This window comes from Bombus fervidus, chromosome 4 (assembly GCF_041682495.2).
Source record: "Bombus fervidus isolate BK054 chromosome 4, iyBomFerv1, whole genome shotgun sequence".
Classification (NCBI taxonomy): domain Eukaryota; kingdom Metazoa; phylum Arthropoda; class Insecta; order Hymenoptera; family Apidae; genus Bombus; species Bombus fervidus.
This window is the reverse complement of record NC_091520.1, coordinates 17,431,791-17,455,127: the sequence shown is the minus strand read 5'-3', so window position 1 is coordinate 17,455,127 and position 23,337 is coordinate 17,431,791. Positions and strand designations below refer to the sequence as shown.

Here is a 23,337-nt window from a genome sequence, read left to right as displayed (position 1 = left end):
CGCTAATAATAATAATAATATAATATTAATAATAATAATAATCATAAGAATAATAATAATAGTAATAATAGTAATAATGATAATAGTAATAATAATAATAATAATGATGAAAACAACAATAACAACAAGAACAAGAACAACAATACACAACAATAATTAATTAATTAAAATATTAACGAGGATATCGACGACTATGACGGAGACGGTGACTGCGACGGTAATTGCAACGACGACTATGACGCCGACGTTTCGACGATAACGATGGAGACGGCGCCGACGATGACGACGACGACAACGACGACGACGAAGACGACGACGACGACGACGACGACGACGACGACGACGACGACGACGATGATGAAAACGATGATACACAAACGATAACGATAAAATGGTGACAAAGCACAATGAATAAATAATAGTTTACGGATAATAAAGTAAATGATAACGATTAAATAACGAGATAACGATAAAAGGTGGGGATGATACAATGGAGTCACGTTAACGTTAACGATAGAATGATTACGATTACAGTTATTGTTACACGTTCGATGCGTCGTATGCATTCGAATTTAACGAAGAGAACACGCACATATACATTGAACACATGGAACCAGCGCGTACGCAAAGATAATTCGTTATTTCGGGAGGAGATGAAAGGCAAGAAAGAGCAAGAAAGAGGGGAAGAACGCGCCGTAGTATAACGAAGCGAGAACGAGACGGAAAGAGACGGAACGAATACACGTGGAGACGCGAGAAAGATAGCGAATACGAGAGAGCGTGAAAACGGTGAAAGTCTCCGGAACGCTAGAGGCGAGAAGATGCAAGTACGCGTTCTCGTAGAAAGCCGCTAACGATTAACGAGACATTTAAAAAAACACACAAAACAAAAAAAAGACGTAGGTAGATAGTACTTCGGTCGTGAGACAGAAAATTGGAGAGCATGTACGAAACGCGCGAATCAAGATTCGAGCAACTCGACTGCCGAATCGATACGAGAAGAGAATTATACGACGGTAGAACCGGCAACAGTTAGCACACGGAGATAAATAAACACGACGTTATCGAGGTATAAATATGTGTTCGTTTAGACATTACGATAAATAAGTATTACATTAATATAGACGTGTAACGATATAAATTAAAAGAGAGAAAAGAGAGAGAAAGGGCGCGAGTGTATATGCGTACGATTGCGAGCGGGAGAAAGGAAGAGAAAGAAGAGGTGCGAGACGAGGAGTGGAGTAAAACGATAGAGTAAACGAAAAGTAGAAAATAAGAAAAAAAAAAAATGCAAGAGAAGCTAGAGAACATACGTTGACTAGAAAAAGAAAAAAAAATAAATAAAACGTAGAAAACTGATGAATTTTTTATAGAGGAATATTCTAAAGAGATATTATGAAAATAGTGGTATAAAGGAAAAAAAATTTTGTTTTTCACGTTCTTTCCTGCACAGTGTACGTGGCTTCGAATTTTTCTTTTTCTTTTTTTTTTTTTTTTTTTTTTTTTTCGAAAACGTTGAACGTCACACACAGAATATTTACACGTTACGAAATAGCACGTGTGTAGAAGAAAAGTCTACGACATCGATCATTTAAAGAAGAATTAAACGACACCTACCCGAAGAATAATTACTTTTTTCATTATCTTTGGACTTTAGCGGTAGATGGAGACACGAGAAAAAGATTATTCGCACGCTAGCGTTACCATCTTCTTCGAATCACGAAACTCGCTTGCACATACCGCGAAACACCATGACAGAATTTCAGAGGCGACGCGTTTCGTTTCAGAGAGTGGATCGTTTAAAACAGGTGAAATCGACAAAGTATATTTGGAAAGACGAAGCGAAGGGTCGTTCGTCTAACGGGCGATTTCACGCTGAAATGTAAACATCTGAACGCGCGTTGAAAGCGTGGGATCTCGAAGACGCGAGGGTGATCGAACGAAGCCACGAGAGCCACTATGCGGAGAAAGAAAGCAAGAGCGAGACAAGCACGGAGCGAAGAGAAGAATCGTCGTCATCGTTGTGTCGTAAAATTGCAGGAGATCGTGCACAAGAAAAGCATGTCTTATACACGTACTTACACGCGTAATAGAGGTACACGCATATACATACGTGCAGCGTACACGGAAATAAGAAATGCACGCGCGGAGATTACGAGAACGGACACTGTGTCCCGCGTGTGCATTCATTACGTTGTTAAACATTGTCCAATACATACTTGTTACTAACGTACATTTATAAGATGAACGAAGAGAGTAGCGAAACAGAGAGATAGAGAGCGAGAGATCGAGAAAGAGGGAGGGAGAGACTGTGTATGAGTGTTACGAGGAGAGACAGAGTGCGAAAGACAGCGCGAATGAGAAGAGGGACGAAGAAACGAGTGAAAGCGTGAGAGGAATGAAACGACTGCAAGCCGAAATTAACAAAGGTATGGCCAATGCACGGGAAAAAAGACATATAAATATTATAAATATATAAATAGGTATTACGCGAAAGAATTGCCAATGGGGCAAAGAGAGAGAGAGAGAGAGAGAGAGTGAGAGTGAGAGTGAGAGTGAGTGAGAGTGAGAGAAAGAACAGAGAAAATAAAACCATGTAGATGAAACGGTCTTAAAAAACACGATTGCTCGACTATATGTAAATATATGTATTTACATGTATATGTATATATGTAAAGTTTACGTGTATACATATGTATGTACGTTGTGTGGGTGTGTAAACGCACATGTGAACGTCCATGTATGCGCACACATGTAAACATATATACACCTGTTCGCGTATGTATGGGAATTAGCGAGAGACAAAGAAAAATACTATTAGCGATGCGACGTATGCGTGTGCCGAGAGCGAAAAATAACTAGCGAGAGTCTGGCTATCCGCGACTGCTTTCCGTGCAATTTTTGCGGTTGAACGAAACAGTCGAAAAGAAAAAGAAAAAAAGAAATGATATGTATAGCGGAGTATGCGAAAAGGGAAGCGTATGGCCCATAACGATCGAACATCGACGAAACGACGGTCAACGGAGAGGGGAAGGCTGCTACACGCGGTGTAGACTTTAAGGCGATTAATTTCCGGTGAGGAGCGAGAGGATGAAATGCACGATACGCAAACGCAATTACACGAGTTACATTTTTTCGCTTAAACGACAGACGAGTCCGTCGAACGGTAACCGGAGCAATAACTTGAAACGCGTTGAAATGGCAATTCTGTCGAATACGATCGCCGTGACGTTGTGCCTGAGCGGAAAGACGGAAATAAGAAAAAAAAAAAAAAAAAAAAAAGAGAAGAAAGGAAACAACAAGGTGAAAGAAAGTTCGTCCGTGTTGGATGGTTAAGAGACACGGGTGTACGCGCAGCCGTCTCCGTGCGTACACACTCCGTACGTACGAACGATGACGAGTGGAGAAGAAAAATTGAAACGGCCGAGAGGAACGCAAAGCGATAGCCAGCGCCATAAGTGATCTCTATTCTTTCTTCCTAGGCGACCGCCATCTTAGCCCAGATTAGTTTCGGCGAAGAGACATTGGTTGTAAGAATGGTTCAGCCTGACACGAACCACGAACCATTGAATCGTAAACGCGCGTGACTCGTCGGTGACGGGTGCGCGAGGTACGCGCGATTACGCTCTATCGATTCGTAAATACGCGCGCATCTACGCTTACGCGCTTGAACGTAAACATAACCAAGACGGATAAATGGATTTTAAAGGAAAACGCACGTATTACCGTTAACGCGTTAATCGTCAGGCTGGCTGGCTTTTAATTCGCGCAATGATATATCTTACTTGGAAAGCGACGATCTCTGAAACAGACTAATCTAACGTAGGGTTTTAACGATAAACGTTTCAGGAATTTGCCGGAACTACGATTAACGCGTTAAAATTTATCCAATTCTCGTAGATCTACTCTCGCGAGCTTCGCTCTTTTCGTTATTTCGTCTCTTCTCTTTCTATCGGTTCGACTCGTCTCAATTTTCTTGTCGATCATGCCTCGTCGATCGACTTCCGGTCGATATATCTACTTCTCTCTATCTATCAACCGCGTTTCGCATCTTCGAGAAACGATAAACAATAAATCGGTACCAACGCCGAAATGTTTGCTCGCCATCTTTATCGTTCTCGTAGATCGCGTCTTGCTCGTTCGTTCGTGCGTTCGTTCGTTCGTTCGTTCGTTCGTTCGTTCGTTCGTTTAGAAAATGATAAGCAATGTTCTTGGACCATTAACGAAGGGAAAAATCGACGGAGTAATAAGAATATTTTCGCATCGTTGATTCCGATATAATTTTTTTATAGATTATACTAAGAAGCAGCGAAAGCAAGTGCGTGGCGATAGGAAGAATGGTAAGGAAGCATCGTGGCAAGTACACGAAATCCTTTCCTAACAGCGTATATCCGCGTTCACTGACCAAAGCTCAGCTGCGTTTCGAACGTTCTTTCGATGTTCTCGTTTCTAAAGAGTCTTTAGAGACGCGGTCGCATTTACGTTCCGATCGATCCGAAACTCCGCTCGAATCCGAGGAGCTCTCTGCGGTGCTTCCTCTTTTGTCCATCTCCTCCCTCTTTTTTTCCGCTATTCGCGCTCGAAAAGAAGCAATCGATGAACGGCGATTCTGTCTCTTGTTTGGAATTCTCAATCGCCAATCGATAACAACCGTCACGCCCATTCGCGATATCGCCGTGCTAATGCGCCTAACGCGCTTCCTTACGAGAAACAGCTCGTTTCTCGAAGCCCGTGAACCTTCGCCGTCGAGCTCGTACACGCGGATTTCTCAACGAATCCGTCATCCTTTGTTTCAAGGGGAAATTCGTTTCTCGCGAACGTCACGCGGACGCTGCACGCCAATATTGTTTTCACCTACAAAGGGAAAATAATAAGGTGCGAATGGGTGGAAGCACGATAATATCGTTACAGAGGTAAAAGGCCTGTACTCCAAGCTAGACCGTTCCTTTGATCTTCCACATTTTTACGACTGTTACTGAAAATTCATTCCGATCTTTTTCACCCCCGTTTTATCATTCTCCTCTTTCCTTCTTCTTTCACCTTCTTTTCGTTTCGTGCGCGTCACCTCGCGAGATCGACGACGAGACGCGACAACGAATCCGTACCCATCTAACTTCAGCAAGTTGTTCGTAAAAGAATTCAAAAAATTTCCCTATCCCCGTGCGATCCTCGTAACAAATTCGTTGAAAATTTTCCTTATCCTCTTCCAACTGTTTCTTATCGTATCCTATCGTTCGTCTTCTCCTTCGTTTCTCTCTGTCTGTCTATCTATCGTCCGACTTGGTAAAAAGAAAAAAAGCGTATCGCACGACAAGACCAAAGGTCGAAAAACGAGCAAAGGACAGTCGGTAAATCGCACGATGCTGACCCATGGTATCAGGATCAAGGTAAAAACACTCGTTCGATCGTTCGATCGTCGATGAGAGACATTTAGCTAATACCGCAAATTCGCTAGTTTTACAGAAATGTTTCGATCATTCGCGGCGTTGCTTCTCTTCTTTTTCTTCTTCTTCTTCTTCTTTTTCTTCAGCCTTCCACGCTGTTAACGCTTGAAATTAAAGAAATCGAGAACAACGTGACACGAAAGGGCAGGTGTACGGTGACGCTTCGCGTGTATCCGAATCATCGTGTAGAACACGAAGAAAAAGAAAAAGGAGATGGACAACAGCTGGCTATCAGCCGTCGAGAGAGAAGTTTTGGGTGAGGACTAGTTTGAGCGGTGCTCGAGTTTCAACGAGGAGGCTAACCATGGACACGGTGATAAGATGAAAAAAGGTGAGAGAGAGAGAGAGAGAGAGAGAGAGAGAGAGACTGAGAGTACTGCCACATAAAATTAGCGAGAGAAAAAGTTGAAGCAAGAGAGTGTCGAAGAAATAGGGTTGGAACGGTGAAGGGATAGAACACGTGGGTGTGTGTAGGTGTGCGTGTACGTGCATACAATGTGTGCGTGACGGAGGTAGAGAGGCAAGAGGTGCAGACTACGTATTGATTTCGCAAGTCTCCCAACATAGAGCGTTTGCATAAAACAGGCCAGCAGCCTGTCGACGTCGACGTCGACGTTTACGTAGTCACAGTCGTGGTGGTTTCGTAACCGACAACGTTTGCCCCTTTCTTCTTTTTTTCCTGCTTCTTTTTCTTTCTCTTTCTTCGATTATCGTTTCTCTTGTTATCGCAACTTATACCTACGACCGCCTATGAAACAAAGTTTAACCCAGACGACCCACCGGCACGAAAGTACGACGACGAATTAAACTACCGGTTTGTTTGGAAAACATCTCGTTGCGCAACTTCCGATCTAGTCGACGTAAATTTCACGGGCGAAACAAGCACGTCGGAAGCGTTTTTTCCTTTTTTTTTTTTTTTTATTCCAGAACGAATTCCTTCTCGTATCGTCGAGAATCTTCCAACGAATTTTTTGGTAATTTTGTCATTTGCTGCTTTCCCCCCACCCCGTCTCCTCTTCCCTCCCCCTCCCCTCCCCTCCCCTCCCCTGCCCTCTCTCTCTTGCTCGCTCGTTTGCCCACTCGACTGCTTTCTTCGCACGAAATAAGTTCGAAATGTAAGCGATTCGCAATCCACGTTCTTTGCGGATAAATCCCCCACACGCCCTCCCCCTCCAAAAAAAAAAAAAAAATCCGGCCTCAGGTTTCGGTCGTTTAGCCTGGCGTTTCTTTGAAAAGAACTCGATCGTTTGCGCGACCTTCGATCGACCGGAAGTCTGTCACAATTTATCGCGAAACGAACGAATTATATAAAAAATCAAGTACGTGCGTATACAAGTGTGAATGCGTGCATGCAAGAGAGAACGAAAAATATGAGAGAGAGAGAGAGAGAGAGAGAGAAAGGGAGAAAGTTAAAAGAGCCACTGCCTTAGCGACAGCAGGATTTGTGCTAGAAACAAGGCCTTAGAAAGTAAACAAGCCAGAAACATAATTAGAGTTAAGTAAGTCTGTTGTTGTTAACCAAAAAAAAAAAGAAAAAGATAACGGTACTTAGAGAAATCAGGAGGACAAAAATGTTGAACGTATTGTAAAACTAATTAGCAGTTGTATTTAAGCGCGTAACGTAAATATATACTTAACCCCTCGTGCCCGCAATTAAATAGGCGTATTAACGCATAGTTTTATGTAGGATTATTAAACGTCGCTTGTCGCATACGAAGATAGAGAATACGAAAGGGCGGGAAGCGAGATGGAAAACAGAGGAGATCGGTGATAAAAAAAAAAAAAAAAAAAAAAAAAGAGAGGGAGAGGAAGGAGGAAAATGGAAAAGGAAGGGCGAACACGGAAAGAGAAAAGGAAAACGAGGAAACGGTGAGAAGAACGCGTCGCTTTTATTATACGAGTATCGGTACTCGCGAAATTCTTTGTCTTTCTCTTTGACTTTGTTTTCTGCTCTTGCCTTACGAAAACAACAAAATGAAACGAAACGAAATGAAATGAAACGAAGCGAAGGAAAGAGAGGAAAACAGGACGCGCGCCGATCGTGGATGCGCGTATCGGCCACGATACCAGAGGAGAGAATCGTCGAACGAACGACATGTTCGATGGAGGAAAATGAGATTTCCGATAGCGTGTCGCACTCAAAACTACCACTTTAAATCCGATGTTAGCGTAGCGTACGTATCGTAAGCTGTCGACATTTATACTATGAACTATGAGTAATTGTAGCGATCATTGTGAACATAGTTAATAGTATAGATTAGTTAACCGCACTAATTGTACCGAAAAGTGGATTACATTTAATTCCGAAAATAATTATCGAAGTCTACTTCAATAACGCGTACTTACGTTGTACGCGAATCAAGCCGAGTTAAACGAACGAAAGAGTGACTAACGGACAAAAGTGAAGAAGAATGAAAATGTGAGATAAATGTATGTGTGTGTGTGTGTGCGTGTGTGTGTGTGTGTGTGTGTGTGAAAGTACGTTTGAGAGCGTGTGTGTAAATGAAAAAGTGGGGTAAAGAAAAGAATTTGGTGAAGGGGAAAAGGAAGCAACGTGAAATTCAACGATGGATAAGAATGGAATGTATTCTCGAAGCGAAGGAAGAAATAGAAAGAATTAGACAAATTGCGGGCGCAAATGGCCGTGCATGCATGGACTTGTGCATATATATTCGATCCGGCGTGTGTTTCTTCAAAATGCGTCGCGGAAATAAAACGAATCTACGAAATCGCGATAGTCGACATAACCTCTGAAACGACGACTCGGCGCAAACCGAGTAACAAGCATCTTTGAGTATATTTGCCTATTTTCGGTATTCGCGATCGTTGTGCGACCACCTACGTACGATGAAAATCACGTGCAAGTACACGTACACGTACACGTATACCACGTATGCGATACGATTTAATTATCAAAAATATGGTTGTTTCGAGCCCATTCACCAGCCTACGCGATAATTTACCTCGAGATCTCAAGATATCCGATTGCAACGTTCTTTTTCAAATATTTACCATTGAAACGCGATCAATTACCCGTTAACTAATTAGGTTATTGATTTGATCTAGTTTCTAGAGCCTACTACCGGTAATTGCTTCCCCCGTACACGTGACCTACACGCTATACATTCGTGCACGCGAACACGTGCCACGTTGGACTATACCATTCAAAGACGCGCACAAAAATCGAGATTCGATCAACTTTCTTCCGTCGAGTCTAATGGAATTTTTCCCAAAACTCGATCTTCGTTTCTCCGATTATTTTACGACGAAATGTTAAAACGTATCGACGCCATTTTTCTCGCACGATAACAGCTCAAAGATCGTCGACTCATCGAATTCGGCGATACGATCAAAACGATATCTCTAACCTTTGATTTATCGACCAACTCTATCAAAGTTTCTTCTCTCGACGTAGAAAGAACGTTGTCGGCGAAACCTCGACGGTCGTTTACATTTGCTAGCGCAACGTTGTTTTATACCAGTGAGAAAATCGTGCAGATTTTTATTCCTTTCGTGAAACGAAGACAAATCTTCGTCTAGGAAGCACTTTCGCTTCGGTGTATAGCTCTTCCTTGGCGATAACGCACGATCTTGAGACGTACGTGCAGGTGAGTGTGCGTGCGTGTATGAGGAATAGAAAGAAAGGAAGTTGCATCGAAAATACAAGTACAAAGTGCACAGGTAACGGGAAAATTAAAGCTGCCGTCTTGGTCCATGAGCGAAACGAGATCACGAAGCTTCCTTTCGTTATCTTTATCGCCTTTTCTTTCTTTCTTCGATCTCTTTGTTTACTACCTAACAATTCTCGCAACAAATCACTGCTTGTTCGTCGGTTACTCAAACTTCCAGAATTCGACTTTCAAATGCGAAGCTACGTTTTTAATTCCAATCGAACGTCAATAGGAAACAGAGTAAGCAGCCAAATTGCTGCTTTGTAGATCACAGGAAAGAAGAAACCTGCGTTAAGAAACGTATCTTACGATACTTACGGTATATATATAGTATACTATATATATATACATACTATATATATACACTATATATATACTGTATTACCAGGATCGGCAACGCTACGCATTTTGGAGACTTATTAACGTGGTCATAGAAATTTGCAAGTTTCTGATCCTTGTGCTGCACGAAGAATATACTACGAGACATATAGGCATTTATAAAATACACGAGAAATGCGCAAAACGAAGAACTAACAGCCCTATAAGATGAATAAATCTGTAATTTAAGAGCGAACGCGCGAACGAAGGAACAAAAAAAAAAAAAAAAGAAAAAAAGAGGAAAAAAAAAGAAAAGAAAATAGAGGAAGATGAAGTAAATACGAATTGTAAGTGAGAGAAGATCGTGCGCGTGGTATGCATATGCGTCTTATGGACGTGCGAGCAACGGGGGAGGAAACTTCGCAAAAAGTGAAACATTAGAGTTCCGTCTTTGAGTGTTGAAGAATGTTCATTTGTAATTGTTTAAATCTAACGAGAAATGTACTGTAAAACTATAAGTACTATAGGCACTAAAAATATATCATTTGTTGACATGAAAAAATAAAAAAATGATCCCAGTAATGTAAATTATTCTTGGCACGATGCCGTGCGAACGATCGGCGTGAGTACAAATACACATACGCGCGCATCGCAGCGATGTAAACGTCTTTAGCAACGACGAAAGTTATAAGCGAAAAGAGAACGATACGTTGTGCCCTTGTTAAGGACTATTAGGTAAGAAACGCGATTCTCTACCTTCTAGACGAATCGGTCTGCGATTCGATGGAAAACAAAAAATACGTCAATTAGATACCTCGTCGAGTCTTCGTCTCATCAAGGTTCAGGCTCGGCAATACTAAACTCCTTTCTCAACACTTGTCCCTACCAAAGAACATACCTCGAGGGATAAATGTTCGAAACGAGTAAATTGTTGGTGTTCAGAGTAACGCTTGTGCATATTTTTTTAACGAATTCTCCCCATTTGATCGTATTACTCTGGTCGACATATCGTTTCTTTCAGTTTTTACTTTCTTTTAATTTCCTTTATCACCTTTTGCCGCCCAGTAAGTAACGATGAAACTTTATGTGCGGTAAGTAGGATATCGTTCTTTGTACGATAAATCGTAGCTAATGTATACGACGGTTTTAGTTTGATGTATAGAAAAAAAAAGAGTGGCGGGGATCGGTATAGCTGAATGCACAATCAGAAGCAACCATTATGAAACAAGTTTGCATGAAAAATTTTTATTTACGACGTATAATGGATGTATTATGTACAACGATTGGAATTATAAAATTCGTCTCATCGTCATTTTTCTGCCATAACGTTCAAGCTTTACATTTCTTGTTACGAAACGTACTTCTAAATACAAACGATCGTTTGAACGGATACGATGGATGGCTTTGCTTTCGCTGCAAACAACTTTTCCAAACTATTAACGATTATACGCGTTACGATGAATTACAATTAACACGATTCCAGACGTAATGACGGCAAATAAATAAGCGCGAATTAAGTAGAAATAGGAAATAATCGGAATTTCGGATTATCGCCTAATTGCTTCGACGACGTCGGTGTAGTCGTCGTTATTGATGTTGATGGTGCTGTTGCTGATGCGTTGTCTTGGCAAGAGCTTCCAATCCAGTGGATTGATTCTCCGGAGGAGGCGGAGATTGCTTCGTCCTCTTCTTTTCTTCCTCGTTCTCTTTTACCGATGGAGGTGGTAGTGCGTTCAATAAACCTTGTCGAAAAAAAACTATTTGTTATTTATTTATTATTTGTTATTTGTTGCGTGTACATAAGGAAGATGATACGTAGAATATACTTTCGTTTTAAGAGATACACGTTAGTTTACACCTTAAGAGTTCGTACTTCCGAGCAAATTGAACGATAAAGAAGGTGAAAACGAACGGTATAAATGGCTTACCAACTGTTTCTCCTTTAAGGGAGGCGCCTGCAACGATAAAACAAAAAGACAGGAACAATATTTTCACGCTTTAAATGTTAAGATTCTGCTAAAGAGCGAGTCGAGAACACACCGTTTCCACGATATTTGTTTAATTGCTGATAAACTTGCTTCATTCTCTCGATGTTGATCCTGGAGCTCTTGCTGTGATTCACCATCGGCAATGAATAGTCCTTGCCGATAATACATTTGGCTGCACGTTGCACGCTAAGTGGTGCGTTCCACGGTTCGTGAATATATCTCGTAGGAAAATTTTTCAAAATCGGCAAGTATCGCCTGTATCAAAATAGAATACAAAAGAAAACAAATCACGAAACGAAGTGATCCGGTGTCGCGTAGTATAGATCACGAGATGTCAAAAGTCAAAATCACGCTCGACACTCTAACGCCGAAGAAACCTCGTCGAGGAGCGAATTAAAGTTACCTAATGTAATCGCCATTCGGATCAGCTTTTCTGCCGAATCTCACCGGGCAATAACAATGGAAGAATTGTTGGAAGAAAGAACTGCACGATAACCACATCCACATTCCCGCGTTCACCGACCAATCAGCATCCAACAGCAACTCGTCGAACACCTTTGACAAAAATTTCGATCAACTTTGTACCTCGCTAAACGAACCAACATGGCAAGAAAGACGATCGACAGAGACGAAACTAATGGGACGAACGTCGAACGAAAGGGACTTGAGTAGCTTTGTGTTATCGCGAGACTCGCAAAGTATGCTATAGTCGATCCTCTCGAATGCCGGTCGAAATGTCAATGTATAACAAGTGACATTTTACCTTCATTCCTTCTTCCCAGGAGATCCAAAGGTCGCCTCTGGTTAAGAAACAGGCGACCGCGTGTCTAGCCAAGTGATGAATCCAACCTTCTTCTCTTAGTTGTGTCATGATCGCATCGATCCAGGGAAATCCCGTTTGGCCCTGTCCGACAAAAGTCTTTTACCATTTTTTTAATGAAAACTCAACAAATAACGGACGATTTGTCTATAAACGAATTCACTCACGTTTGCCCACTTGGCAAGTGCTTCGACGTTCTTGTCCCAAGGGATTTGCACGCAAATTGGATTACCCTGCATCCGATCGAAATTTGGGTTCTTCGTAGCAGCGCAGTAAAAGAATTCGCGCCATAAAAGTTGTCCGTGCAACGAAAGCGGTGGTACAGCTTTCTTTATCTATGAAACATCAATACAATCTTTCCATCGAATGCCGATAATTCGTGACTAATTTATAATTTATAATCGCAGCAGTTGCGATCCACGTCGATTAAATAGACAATGTTACCTTACCTTCTTATAGAGATCAGTGAGCTGATAATAAAATAGTCGGGTACTCAAGCATCCGAATCGTAAATAAGGCGAAAGACCGGTCTGACTGGGCAACAATGATTGCGGAGTCATTTTCGGTCTTCCGAAACTAGCCACCCAGGCTTTCCTCTCTAGATGACGTTCCAACCGTGCCAGAGCCTCGCTTTCGCCTCCAACCCATACAGGCGGAAGAAGACCCTCCGTGTCGAAGCCTGTTAATCATTAGGATAACCAACTCCTTACAACGAAACTCTCGATTCAGTTCCCTTTACATAGCCGACTCGGGAGAACGACGTCGCCGTCGAATAACTCGAAATAAATACGCGATAAACGAACGCGTAAATTTACCAAGTTCTTCGAGCGTTGGAACACCGTAATGATCATCGTGATCCTCTTTCAGAGGGGTGTAGGCCGAACCTATGCAAGCAGAAGTAACAGTCGGCACCGACGGTTCCGGAGGATCCATACTGGCAACCACATTTTGAAATTGATGATAAGTCAACGGTGGCTTCCCTCCGTTCCTCTCGATGATCCTAAAACGCAAAGGGCATCGTCGATGCTTGCTGACATAGTGATATACACGGTGAAAGAATATTACCACGAAGTTTATAAATATTATTGGAACAAAAAGAACGTTATACCGCTAGAAGGTCTATCGACGACCGATAACCGGCTAGGGAAGAGAAGCGAATTTAAAAACGGAAGGTCGATCGAATAAAAGTATTTCGACTTACTCGTCCAACTTGTAAAGAGTATGCGAGACCTTTTGCACCACCGAGATACCAAGCTCCTTACACAATGCCGAGATGTTGTGGTCTCTGACGCGTCCGAACGGCTCTGGATCTTCCTCGAAGGTCAGATTCGTGGTACCCCATTCCTTGAACAATTTCGGCAGAGCGTCCGCCGGCTGACCTCTTATCACGAATAGTCTGGAGTTCAATTTTCTCAAGGAGCAGTCGAGATCTTCCAAACACTGTAGCAAGAACCTGTGAAAAAAATCGAATTGTAAGGGAAATTGTATTTGTTAAACGTTAACTCGAGTACTCACCTCCACTTATTGATGCCAACGTTGGTACTTCCGGCGAACCATGGATCCAAAACGAATACGCAACGAAACGTAGTGGCTCCGGTAAGACCTTCCCTCAGCGAAGGATTATCGTGAAGTCTGAGACCTTTGCGAAACCAATGAACCGTATGCTTTCCACCCTCACCACGTACCGTCACATCCGGATTTATTTCGCTATTACGACTACCCGTCATTTTCCCTCCTCCTGCTAGGTCGATTTTCTTCAAATTCCTCTTTTCTCCTCTCGATCTTTTCAAATTTTCGGTAATAACAGCGGTGTTCTATTAAACAAGCAGCACATTTTTAAACAACTAAATAGCAGCTCTCCCTTTGATCTTCGTATCTGCCCCTGTGTGTTCTTGTCACTGTTTCACAGGCACAGAGTGCACACACACTCGCGCGTACATACAGATGCGAGCGCGCGCACACGCACATACATATACGCATACGAACACAGACGCAACATTCTTTAACTTTTTTTTTTTTTTTTTTTTTTTTATTTTCTTGCCCTCCCTTCCTTCCTTTTCCCTCTCTATGTTTTCCTCTTTTTCGTCGTTCCTCTCCTAGGAGAGAGATAATCCGAAGGAAGGATGCACTTTTTTGTAAATTTTTAAGTTAACCACCTCGATGGAGCAGTATCTTCAGTCTTCGAGTATCATCATCCTGACAAATCGATTCCGCCTCGTTTTTACGTCATCAAGGTCGAGAGCAAGATCGATCGATTTACTGTTCTCTCGATTGAGATTTTCTACTGTCTATAGAAAGGAAGAATTCCTATCGCTGAAACGTGATCGATTTATATCGCGCGCGCCACTATCTACTCACTTCGTAGTTTCTATAGATTTGGCTTTTCCTTATCTTCTCCAATTGGTCCTTTCTTCTATTTTTTGCTACGTCTCTAGCGTCTTTTAATCTTATTTGTCTTTCAGCATCATTCGTTCATTCGGTAGTAGCTAGAAGTAGCTACTACGTAGAAGTTGTTTAAACAGAGCGATCCCAGGAGAGAAGGTAGAGGAAGAAAGCACGGTAGGCGATATCGGGGTATATTGTCTGGAAATTTTTTTTACTTTGCATTATAATCTTATAAAACACTCTTGTAGCAGTGGGTCTCGATCGTTCCGATTTAGTCCGATACGAGCTTCGCATACAAAGAACATTCGCATGAAAGAACAATTTCCAAAAGTGGAAAGAACAATCAAAGAACGATGAAAGAGAAAGAGAGAGAGAGAGAGAGCAGTGAATCAACGAACCCGTGCATCGGTATATCATGCATCGCCTAATTTCTACGTCTGACACATTTCCGACGTTTCTACTGTGGTGCACGTTACGCGCTAACCGACGTATGACGTATCACGGTCGACTCTACTGTAGTACGCAGGGAGGGGAATCGACAGTAACAGGCGTTCGGTTTATCGTTGCCGTGTTATTATGTCACACTCGTAACATTTAGAAATGTCTGCGCGAACGTAAATACCCTCTGTTAAGTTCCGTTCACCCGTGTCAATCGTCTTCTTAAAGCTTCGTACGAAAAAGGAAGAGTGACGATTAACGCGCACGTAAACACTAACGAGTTACGTGTTATTTTGATGAACGGCGACAGGTATCAAGATACAAATTGGAAATTTATCGCACTGTGGCTAGCTATTGCAACTTTTATCGATTACGATTGGTACGATCAACCAGAACCCGAACGGTCAAAATCACAGGAGTATTATATCCCTCTATTAATTACTCCTATTTATAAACAAATTCGTAAAAACATTAGAACTAAATATGGATAAAAATTGTGAAATAAAATCTATCAACGATACGTATAACGAATAACGTATAACAAGTAACATATGTATCGTAGTACTAGGTTTTTCTTTCTGTGAATTAATTCCAGGTCGATTCACGTAACTAGCACTCTCCGTCATGCCCGAATATAGACGAGTATTATATAATTATATGATTGTAATACCTGTTTCTCGGAACGTGAAGTTTCGTGGACAGAGCTTAGCCTCTTTCGCAGCCACTGTCTATTCTCCTTGAAATTGATTTCGGTGATCGATTGATTACCGGCATCCTTCGTTTAACGTGCAAATTGTCACAGCACGCATCTTCGACGATAGGTCTTCAACTTGATCTACTACGATAAGAACCAACAACATCAGCAATATCGAATGGCATATCTACGAGACGATCGAGCTTTCTGACTTCAAAATTATTCTCTTAAATCCAAACTTATAACTCTTCTAAGAATAATGTTTAATTTTCTAGAGTCTTTTTATAAGGCCCCTTTATAAAATCCTTGTACAATTAAAATCTAATATTAATATTTTGCAATTTATATTTTTCCCTATATGCTGTTGCTATAATCGCTCTCTTTCAATGGCTTGTGAAATGTGACGCAAATATTATAAATCTCTGCACATAGTCGTGAAGTCGAGGTTCTGTCGATAAAAAAGGACGCGGCATAACGATACTTGCTTCTCGATATGTACCGTTTCATTTAATGTTAAACGATTCGATCGAAGAGAAAATTTTACATTCGATAATGGTTGTACGCGTTACGTATATCCATAAAACAAAAGCGAAGCAAATGCAAATAAACAGGTACAACAATTTGATAAATCGTTGCAGCAAAGATTGATCGGATAACACAAAAGCTGCATGTGCCTATCTGCGATTGATGTTTCCTTGTAAATATCGATCATCCAATTATAGAGTGAATATCGTATCGATCGACGAGAAATCGTTGGATGATCGATGAAAAACAGGAAAGACACGCTTTAAAACTTTAAGATGATACAAGATAAAAATGATTGGTTAAGAATGTCACTACTAGCAACAGAAGATTGCGTTGCGATAACCGGAATTAGCAAGGGAGCGAAGGAGAAATACATTGGGAAACAAAACGTTTAACGTGCATTTACGAACGAACACTTACGATCGTGTGGATGCGCGGACATTTTAATGTATCCGAATTCGCGATATCGCTGAACGTTAGTTGAACGACGCACTGGACAAACTTATCAAAACTAGAAAAAACGGCATACACGTTCGGTTTAATATTCCACGCGTTTAGACGATTGAACGATCATGCAAAGATAACAGTAACTCGTTGGCAAGATCGGCGGCGATTATCGCGACCGGTGAAATTCGATACTCGTTTCGGATAATGGAATTTTTCCAGCTTTCCGGGAGAACGGTCGTAAAAGTAATTTACAACGAACGAACGAACGAACATGGATGCGAAACGCGCACAAGAAACAGTTGCTCGCATATGCCAACGTACAACGTACAACTTGTCCAGTAGACATAGAGAAGGAGAGATATGCTGTAAGAGCAAGGGGACGCGGAGCCACGCCGAATGCAACGTGACAGCGTCCCCGCGTACCTTGCAATTGGCCAACTCGATCACGTGGTCCATCGGTCACGTTGCACCCGCCGTGGTTCTATACGCCTCTTCTACGTATGTATATACCGCTTATCATTTCCTTTTTCCTTTCCTCTTACCGTTTCTTTTCTTCTTTTATTTTAGCATTCGTACATTCTGCTCATCACTCGTTCTGTCATGCTCTGAATAGGTAGATAACGCTTCTTTTTTCCATTTAATCAGTCGATATTGTTGCACTTAATTAACACTTTTCACGGTGAAAGTGCATCGTCTTGTTATTTCGTTATTTCATACAACCGATGCAAGGATTACCGAAAGATGCTGTAATTGTATTGACTATTATCGACTGATTTCGTGCGAAAATTTCATAAACTTTAATATCAAACCTAATGAAAAATTCTTACTCTGGTCCGTAAACGCATTTACAAAATGATCTCTACTTTACAAACGCTATTGTAAAAGAATTCATCAATTTCTCTTGCTAGCCCATAGAAATCTCACGAAAGCTCATTATATAAATCTCATACGTTAGGATATTTACCTCTAAGATACCCTTGACCGAATTGTCACGCGCATACGCATTACCATTTTTTTCAGTACATATTACAGTATAGATATACACCAGTGATGTAACGCGATGCAGCTGACTCGGCGTTGATACATCGATCACACACTGGATTCCATAAACAAATATACTCTTTAATTCGTTTAACTGTAAATTTCAATATCGACCGGCGCGTTTAACTTAATTGTGATTTTACAGTATTGATCATTTTATTGGTTGATACAAATCTATTGAAGAAACTTAACTATTCAGACAAGTACAGGTATACGTATAAAGAGAAATGTTTCGTAGAATAATTACATCTGTTTATTTGTATTGATACATAAAAGGTATCAGGAAGAACAATAGTACAACAAGGTACTCGATGATTGATTCCTTCCCATTACTTTCGATACATTATTTCTATCCGCAAGTCGTGCAATGTATATAAAAATGACTTTTCAAAAATCCATGTTATTTACCGTTGTTACATTATTCTTGTATTCGTTTTTCTGTTTTCAAATCTGGATTATACATATCTCGCCGTTCCTTACTTACCGATACATATTGTTCGACGATATCATGTAATTAATCTATATGTAAATATTTTCTTTATACATTCGTAAATCTTATAGTTTAGTTAGTTTATTCCCTTTGAATCTTCATCGATACGCACTTTTAGTACATTTGCGCGATAAGTTGTATTCGAAGCTACAATGTATTAATCTTGATTAATTTACTTCCTTCGAAATCGTACACTAGTGTATACGATATTTAATTATACCTACTAATCATATATATATAATATATATATATATATCATATATATATATCATATATATGATTTATGTATTGTATGAATGCATGTATATATCTACGTAAATTGAAAGACTATCACTATTGACGGAGTAAGAAATAAATCTAACGAGATATCTGACGCATATTACTCTATTATTGTGTAACAACATGTTACAACGCTGCTATGCAACTAGCGTTGAAGCACCTCGATATCATACTTATGCGTTCGCAAAATTATTTTCCACTTTCTCCCTATTTTACTTCTTCCGCTGCCGCCGCCCCCCCCCCCACTCCGTTCACATTCCCTCAAATTTCCGTCGTTCATCGTTCATCGTTCATCGTTCATCGGAAATAACTTGTACTCTGTCGATGCTATTAATTCGTGTACAACTATAAACGCATGACAACTAAATAACAATTAGTAAATCATATGTTTGAAGTCTTCTGGTCAAAACATAGTTTATGTGTGTAATATTTTGTTCTGTGTACCATGTATGAAGTTAAAAAGATACACATTTCGATCGAATTAATCATTACTTCGTCGAAGATTTTTAATACCTTAGAGTGCGGTAAAGATAAGGAAGAAAGAAAGAAAGAAAGAAAGAAAAAAAGACGAAAAAGGAAAAACTGTGTGGAAATGAAAAGAAAACGATCGGAAGAGGGACAGAAGACCGTTGATACGCGCAACAATTACAAATATTCCAAAATATTGTATGTAACAATATGACATTAGCAATATGATTTCGAAACGTACGAAATCAAATTTCTTTCCACTGAAAGATTTGCCGGTCAAATCACTGTGTGAAAAAACAATTTGTCTAACTTGCAAAGTCCGGTTAGGAATCGAAAATGCTACAAATTTCTATGAGATTAATAATAATAATAATAATAATAATAAGATTACGCTTATATGATTTGCTAGCAATCGTTGAGTGCGACGTTTTAGTATTATTAATTCAGTGAAATTCGTTAGATTAAAGGACATTAATCAACGTCGCTGTGGTAAATGATAAGACACAAAAAAAATGCTCTATATAACAGGAGAGAAACGAGATCTTAATTTTGCTTGGCCTACAATTGCATTTAGCAGAAAACTAAAGCTCTATATTCTCTTGTTTTTATATAAAAGAAGATAATACTATTTCAAATACAAATGTGATACTAACTTTTAATGATTACCTTCATTTTTATAAAATGAATACTTAACTGTATAATAGTACCACTACGTATTCTGTGTTTATTGTTTTTAAACGTAGTAACTCTTTTTAAAGCTATAATTTTAATCTCAAGAATCCCATTTTTTTATGCGTCAGTCGAATTGTGTCTCCTATTAATTATTATATAATTTGAAGACAACAAAGAATAAAAATGCTTGAGAAAAAGCTTAGCTTTTGTTTCTTTAGGATTAGTTGTTTTTCAAAATACCTTATCGTCTTGCGATTTAATACAGTATTTTTTCATTTTTAACATCAAATGTAAATAAAATATGTTACAAAACACGATTATATACGTTCATTAAACATTTTCCTGAACGCTTGTGAACGCTTTTTGTCTCTTTTTACGATCATAATAATATATCCAGGTACGCACATCAAGCCACGCAAATAATTCGATTAAGATAGATAAATTATTGTACAATGTGTCATTCAAACCTTTCTTTTATACTTTATAGGAACATCCATGTGGAAGGTTCGCGATTTGCCGACATAATGATCAATGTTGATAGATTATTTTATACGCTTCGGAGGTCTACCACGTTTCTTAGCCTCAGTGTTTACAGTGTGGTTGATAATCGATGATTTGGCAGTATGTGAATTCATTGCTTTTTGTACATTTCTCCCGGTATCGATTTTATACAAGTCTAACTCGATCGTTTCACTCTCAATCGCCCTCCTAGATCTTCTGGTTCGACCAGCTATTCCTTCCATCTCGTCGAACTTTGCCTGCAATCTCTGGGCCAATTCAAAATCTTCCTTTTCTTGAATAACTAATCTTTCCAATCGTTCCTGCTCTTTGATAATTTCTTCATCCGAAAGAACATTTTTCTCTACAATTATACTTGTTTCAGTAGTATTATTATTCTCTGATATACATGTTTGCATCTCGATACAAGATTCGGACAAATTACAATTGTCCATATCCTCGTATGTTATATTTGTGTCATTATTTATGGAACTGTTCGTGTGTCGTATCTTCCGAGTTGTTCTTTTTAAGCCAGAATTGCTAATCTGGCAATTTAATCTTATAGAAGGATCTCCTTTTTCAGAATTTTCTGTACTAGACTGTTTTTCTGGGCATACTCTTCGCTGTTTCGATTTCGATAAAGTAGCTCTAGTAAACTTAGTTCTATTTCTGTTCTGTACTGTAACAGGAACATCGTCTGTCATCTTATATTCAATCTCCTCTTTCCTACATAGTCTCTTCCTTGTGTCTCTTTTCATGATTGTTTCTAAACCTGAAGAGGATACTCTATTGGAATTCTTTTTATCCGTGTTTATTTTTCTTTTCTTTATTCTTTCCGCAATATTTTCAATTGTTATTTCATTCTCGCCTCGTATTTCGGACTTCTCATTGTAAAGTGAATTTAGCTTTATAGATTCAGATGGAGAACTCAGATTTCTCATTTCGATATCACTCATATATTTCATATTTGTTGCAGCCTTAATATCTTGTTTAATCCATAAAGATTTTTGTCGTTTAGATTTACATACCATGCCGTTTCTAATATGAGATTTCCACGATTTTTGTACCTTTCTAATATCTCTATGCTCTTCTAATATTAAGTTTTTACTGATTTTAGTGCCATTAATTATGTTATTTACATTCTTAGCATAATTCTTATTAGAATCAAATGATACCTCTGAAATATATTCAAGTTTATGGATACTATCGTCGGTTTGAAATTTTGGTAGTGGTTGATTACAAGATGTTGATGGTTTCTGTTCAATCTCTTCTTTACACGCGTCTTTCTCCTTAGAGCTCTGTTTAGTTTTCCCTACGATATTCAAAAGTATGATTGTTTCTACTTGTGTGACATTATATCCTGTAAAAACTGCATCGCACTGTAAAATTAACCTACCTCGAAATGCACTCCAGGAACATCCAATGATTCGTTTCAAATGTGCCTGAGACGGTGGTTTAGGTACAACGTTAGATATTCTTTTAAGTATAGGAACAACTCTAATTAATTTTGGATCTATTTGTCTTCCATCTGTAATGCAATATTATACAAATTATTTAAAAAAGAGTTGAAATTTGGGCGTAAGTGTATACGATAAAAATAAAATTCAACCTGTAGACACTTTTAATGGTGTTCTTGGCATGGCCTTGATAGGTTTAAAATGATGAATTTCTTGGTTAATGCTATCATGACTACCAGCACTTTCGGCACTTCCCGTTCTTTCGTCGTCGTCTCCTGAAGACACACACACTTCCACGCTTAAACTTTTCTTTTTACTGTTTACAATATCATTTGGTACATGCAACTCTTCTTTGCTCTGAGTACCATATATTTTCGAAGTAGAAGTTCTAGGTTCCAAGGAACATTTTGAGATACAAGGTTCAATTATTTTAGACACTGTTTGATGCTTTAAAGTTCTTGAAATAACATTATGTACAGTTGGTTTCTGACAACAAAATTTACTTGTAGGATCATTACATGTTCTAGGCAAGTTTGCATTGTTTTTTATACTAGATGCATATCTTTCTGCACGGATTTTGGATATTAATGCAATATTTGACCTTCTTAATCCAGGATTATCTTGAGAATCTAAAAGAGGCGGTTTTTCATACTTTGAACTTTGCGCTTCTACTTTATATGAATTTACTTCAGTCATAGTGGCAACATTCAATCTTGAAGCATGAAAACAACTATTAGATACATTAAGAGAGTCCTTATATTTAGAAACTTCTTTGTGTTTGCCCACAAGCTGTTTCTTTACTAAAGATTTAGCAAGTAACTGATCTTGAGTTAATTGAGCTAGTTGTTGTTGCTGTTCTTCTTCGCGAATTTTGCGAATTAAAGCCTCGCTGGCTATCTGCTCAGCTTTCCTTTGACATCGTATTTCTTCCTCTGCCATTTGAAGTTGCACTTCATATTCCTGCCGAATTTCTCCAGCTGCACTAAGTATTTTTTTAGCACCAGTATAGTCTGTAAGAGAAAGATAGTTTATTACACATCTGCTATATATCACGATCACATAATTCCAAATAACATTTAAATCGTACTTTGTCTTCAATAACAAGAAATAGGAATGATAAGTAGCACAAAATAATTCCTACTATTACGAAATTGTAGTTTCTTATTTTTAAGAAAACTCATTTTATACTTTCATACATACGTATTTATACATGCGTATATTTCCATACATATTAATGTTATGATTATATATAACTAAAGAGGTTATGTTACATTTGTTTATCTTGTCTTATAGAAAACTTACCAGCATCCAAATCGATACTTCTGTCGTCACCGCTATATTTACTTTCAACTTCTTTGGAAAATTTAGTTCGAATTAATTCCCAAAGACCGTTATTAACTAATGTTTCGGTCTTCGTTGCTGTACGTAGCCAAGAACCGACTCGTATTCTACAGAGAGGGCAACTCAAACTATTGTGTTCGAAAGTACCTTTCAAACATTTTAAGCAAAGATTGTGTGTGCACGGCAATGTTACTGGTTCAATCAGGATGCTGCGGCATACTGGGCATATTAAATCTCGTAGACTAATATCCACCGATGGTCGTGTCAAAGAAATATCAAATAATTTTGACGTTCGCTTCAAATATGTCGCCATCTTGCCATATTCTTTAAAGAAACATAACAACCACTACGATCATTTCGA

At 39.3% G+C, this 23,337-nt stretch overlaps 2 protein-coding genes and 1 long non-coding RNA gene across 3 annotated transcripts; 1 reads left to right on the top strand and 2 right to left on the bottom strand.

Annotated features, from left to right (window-relative positions):
• Positions 1–382: 382 nt before the first annotated feature.
• Positions 383–10,015, top strand: LOC139986497 (uncharacterized). Its single transcript, XR_011799649.1, has 2 exons — positions 383–9,434; positions 9,504–10,015. It is a non-coding gene; the product is annotated as an uncharacterized lncRNA (long non-coding RNA).
• A 647-nt stretch (positions 10,016–10,662) lies between these two features.
• Phr6-4 ((6-4)-photolyase) lies at positions 10,663–17,098 on the bottom strand. The gene is made up of 12 exons (XM_072001801.1): positions 16,704–17,098; positions 15,735–15,902; positions 13,757–14,824; positions 13,443–13,694; positions 13,057–13,241; positions 12,691–12,920; positions 12,409–12,576; positions 12,185–12,325; positions 11,825–11,976; positions 11,474–11,676; positions 11,362–11,388; positions 10,663–11,175 (listed from the first exon to the last, which is right to left on the bottom strand). Exons 3-12 carry the CDS (start codon positions 13,966–13,968, stop codon positions 11,021–11,023), a joined length of 1,725 nt encoding a protein of 574 aa, XP_071857902.1. The 5' UTR covers positions 13,969–14,824; positions 15,735–15,902; positions 16,704–17,098; the 3' UTR covers positions 10,663–11,020.
• A 1,533-nt stretch (positions 17,099–18,631) lies between these two features.
• On the bottom strand, positions 18,632–23,305 carry LOC139986438 (uncharacterized). The gene is made up of 4 exons (XM_072001772.2): positions 22,938–23,305; positions 21,788–22,645; positions 21,575–21,706; positions 18,632–21,490 (listed from the first exon to the last, which is right to left on the bottom strand). The coding sequence occupies exons 1-4, from the start codon at positions 23,287–23,289 to the stop codon at positions 20,223–20,225; spliced, it is 2,610 nt and encodes an 869-aa protein (XP_071857873.1). The 5' UTR covers positions 23,290–23,305; the 3' UTR covers positions 18,632–20,222.
• Positions 23,306–23,337: the final 32 nt, after the last annotated feature.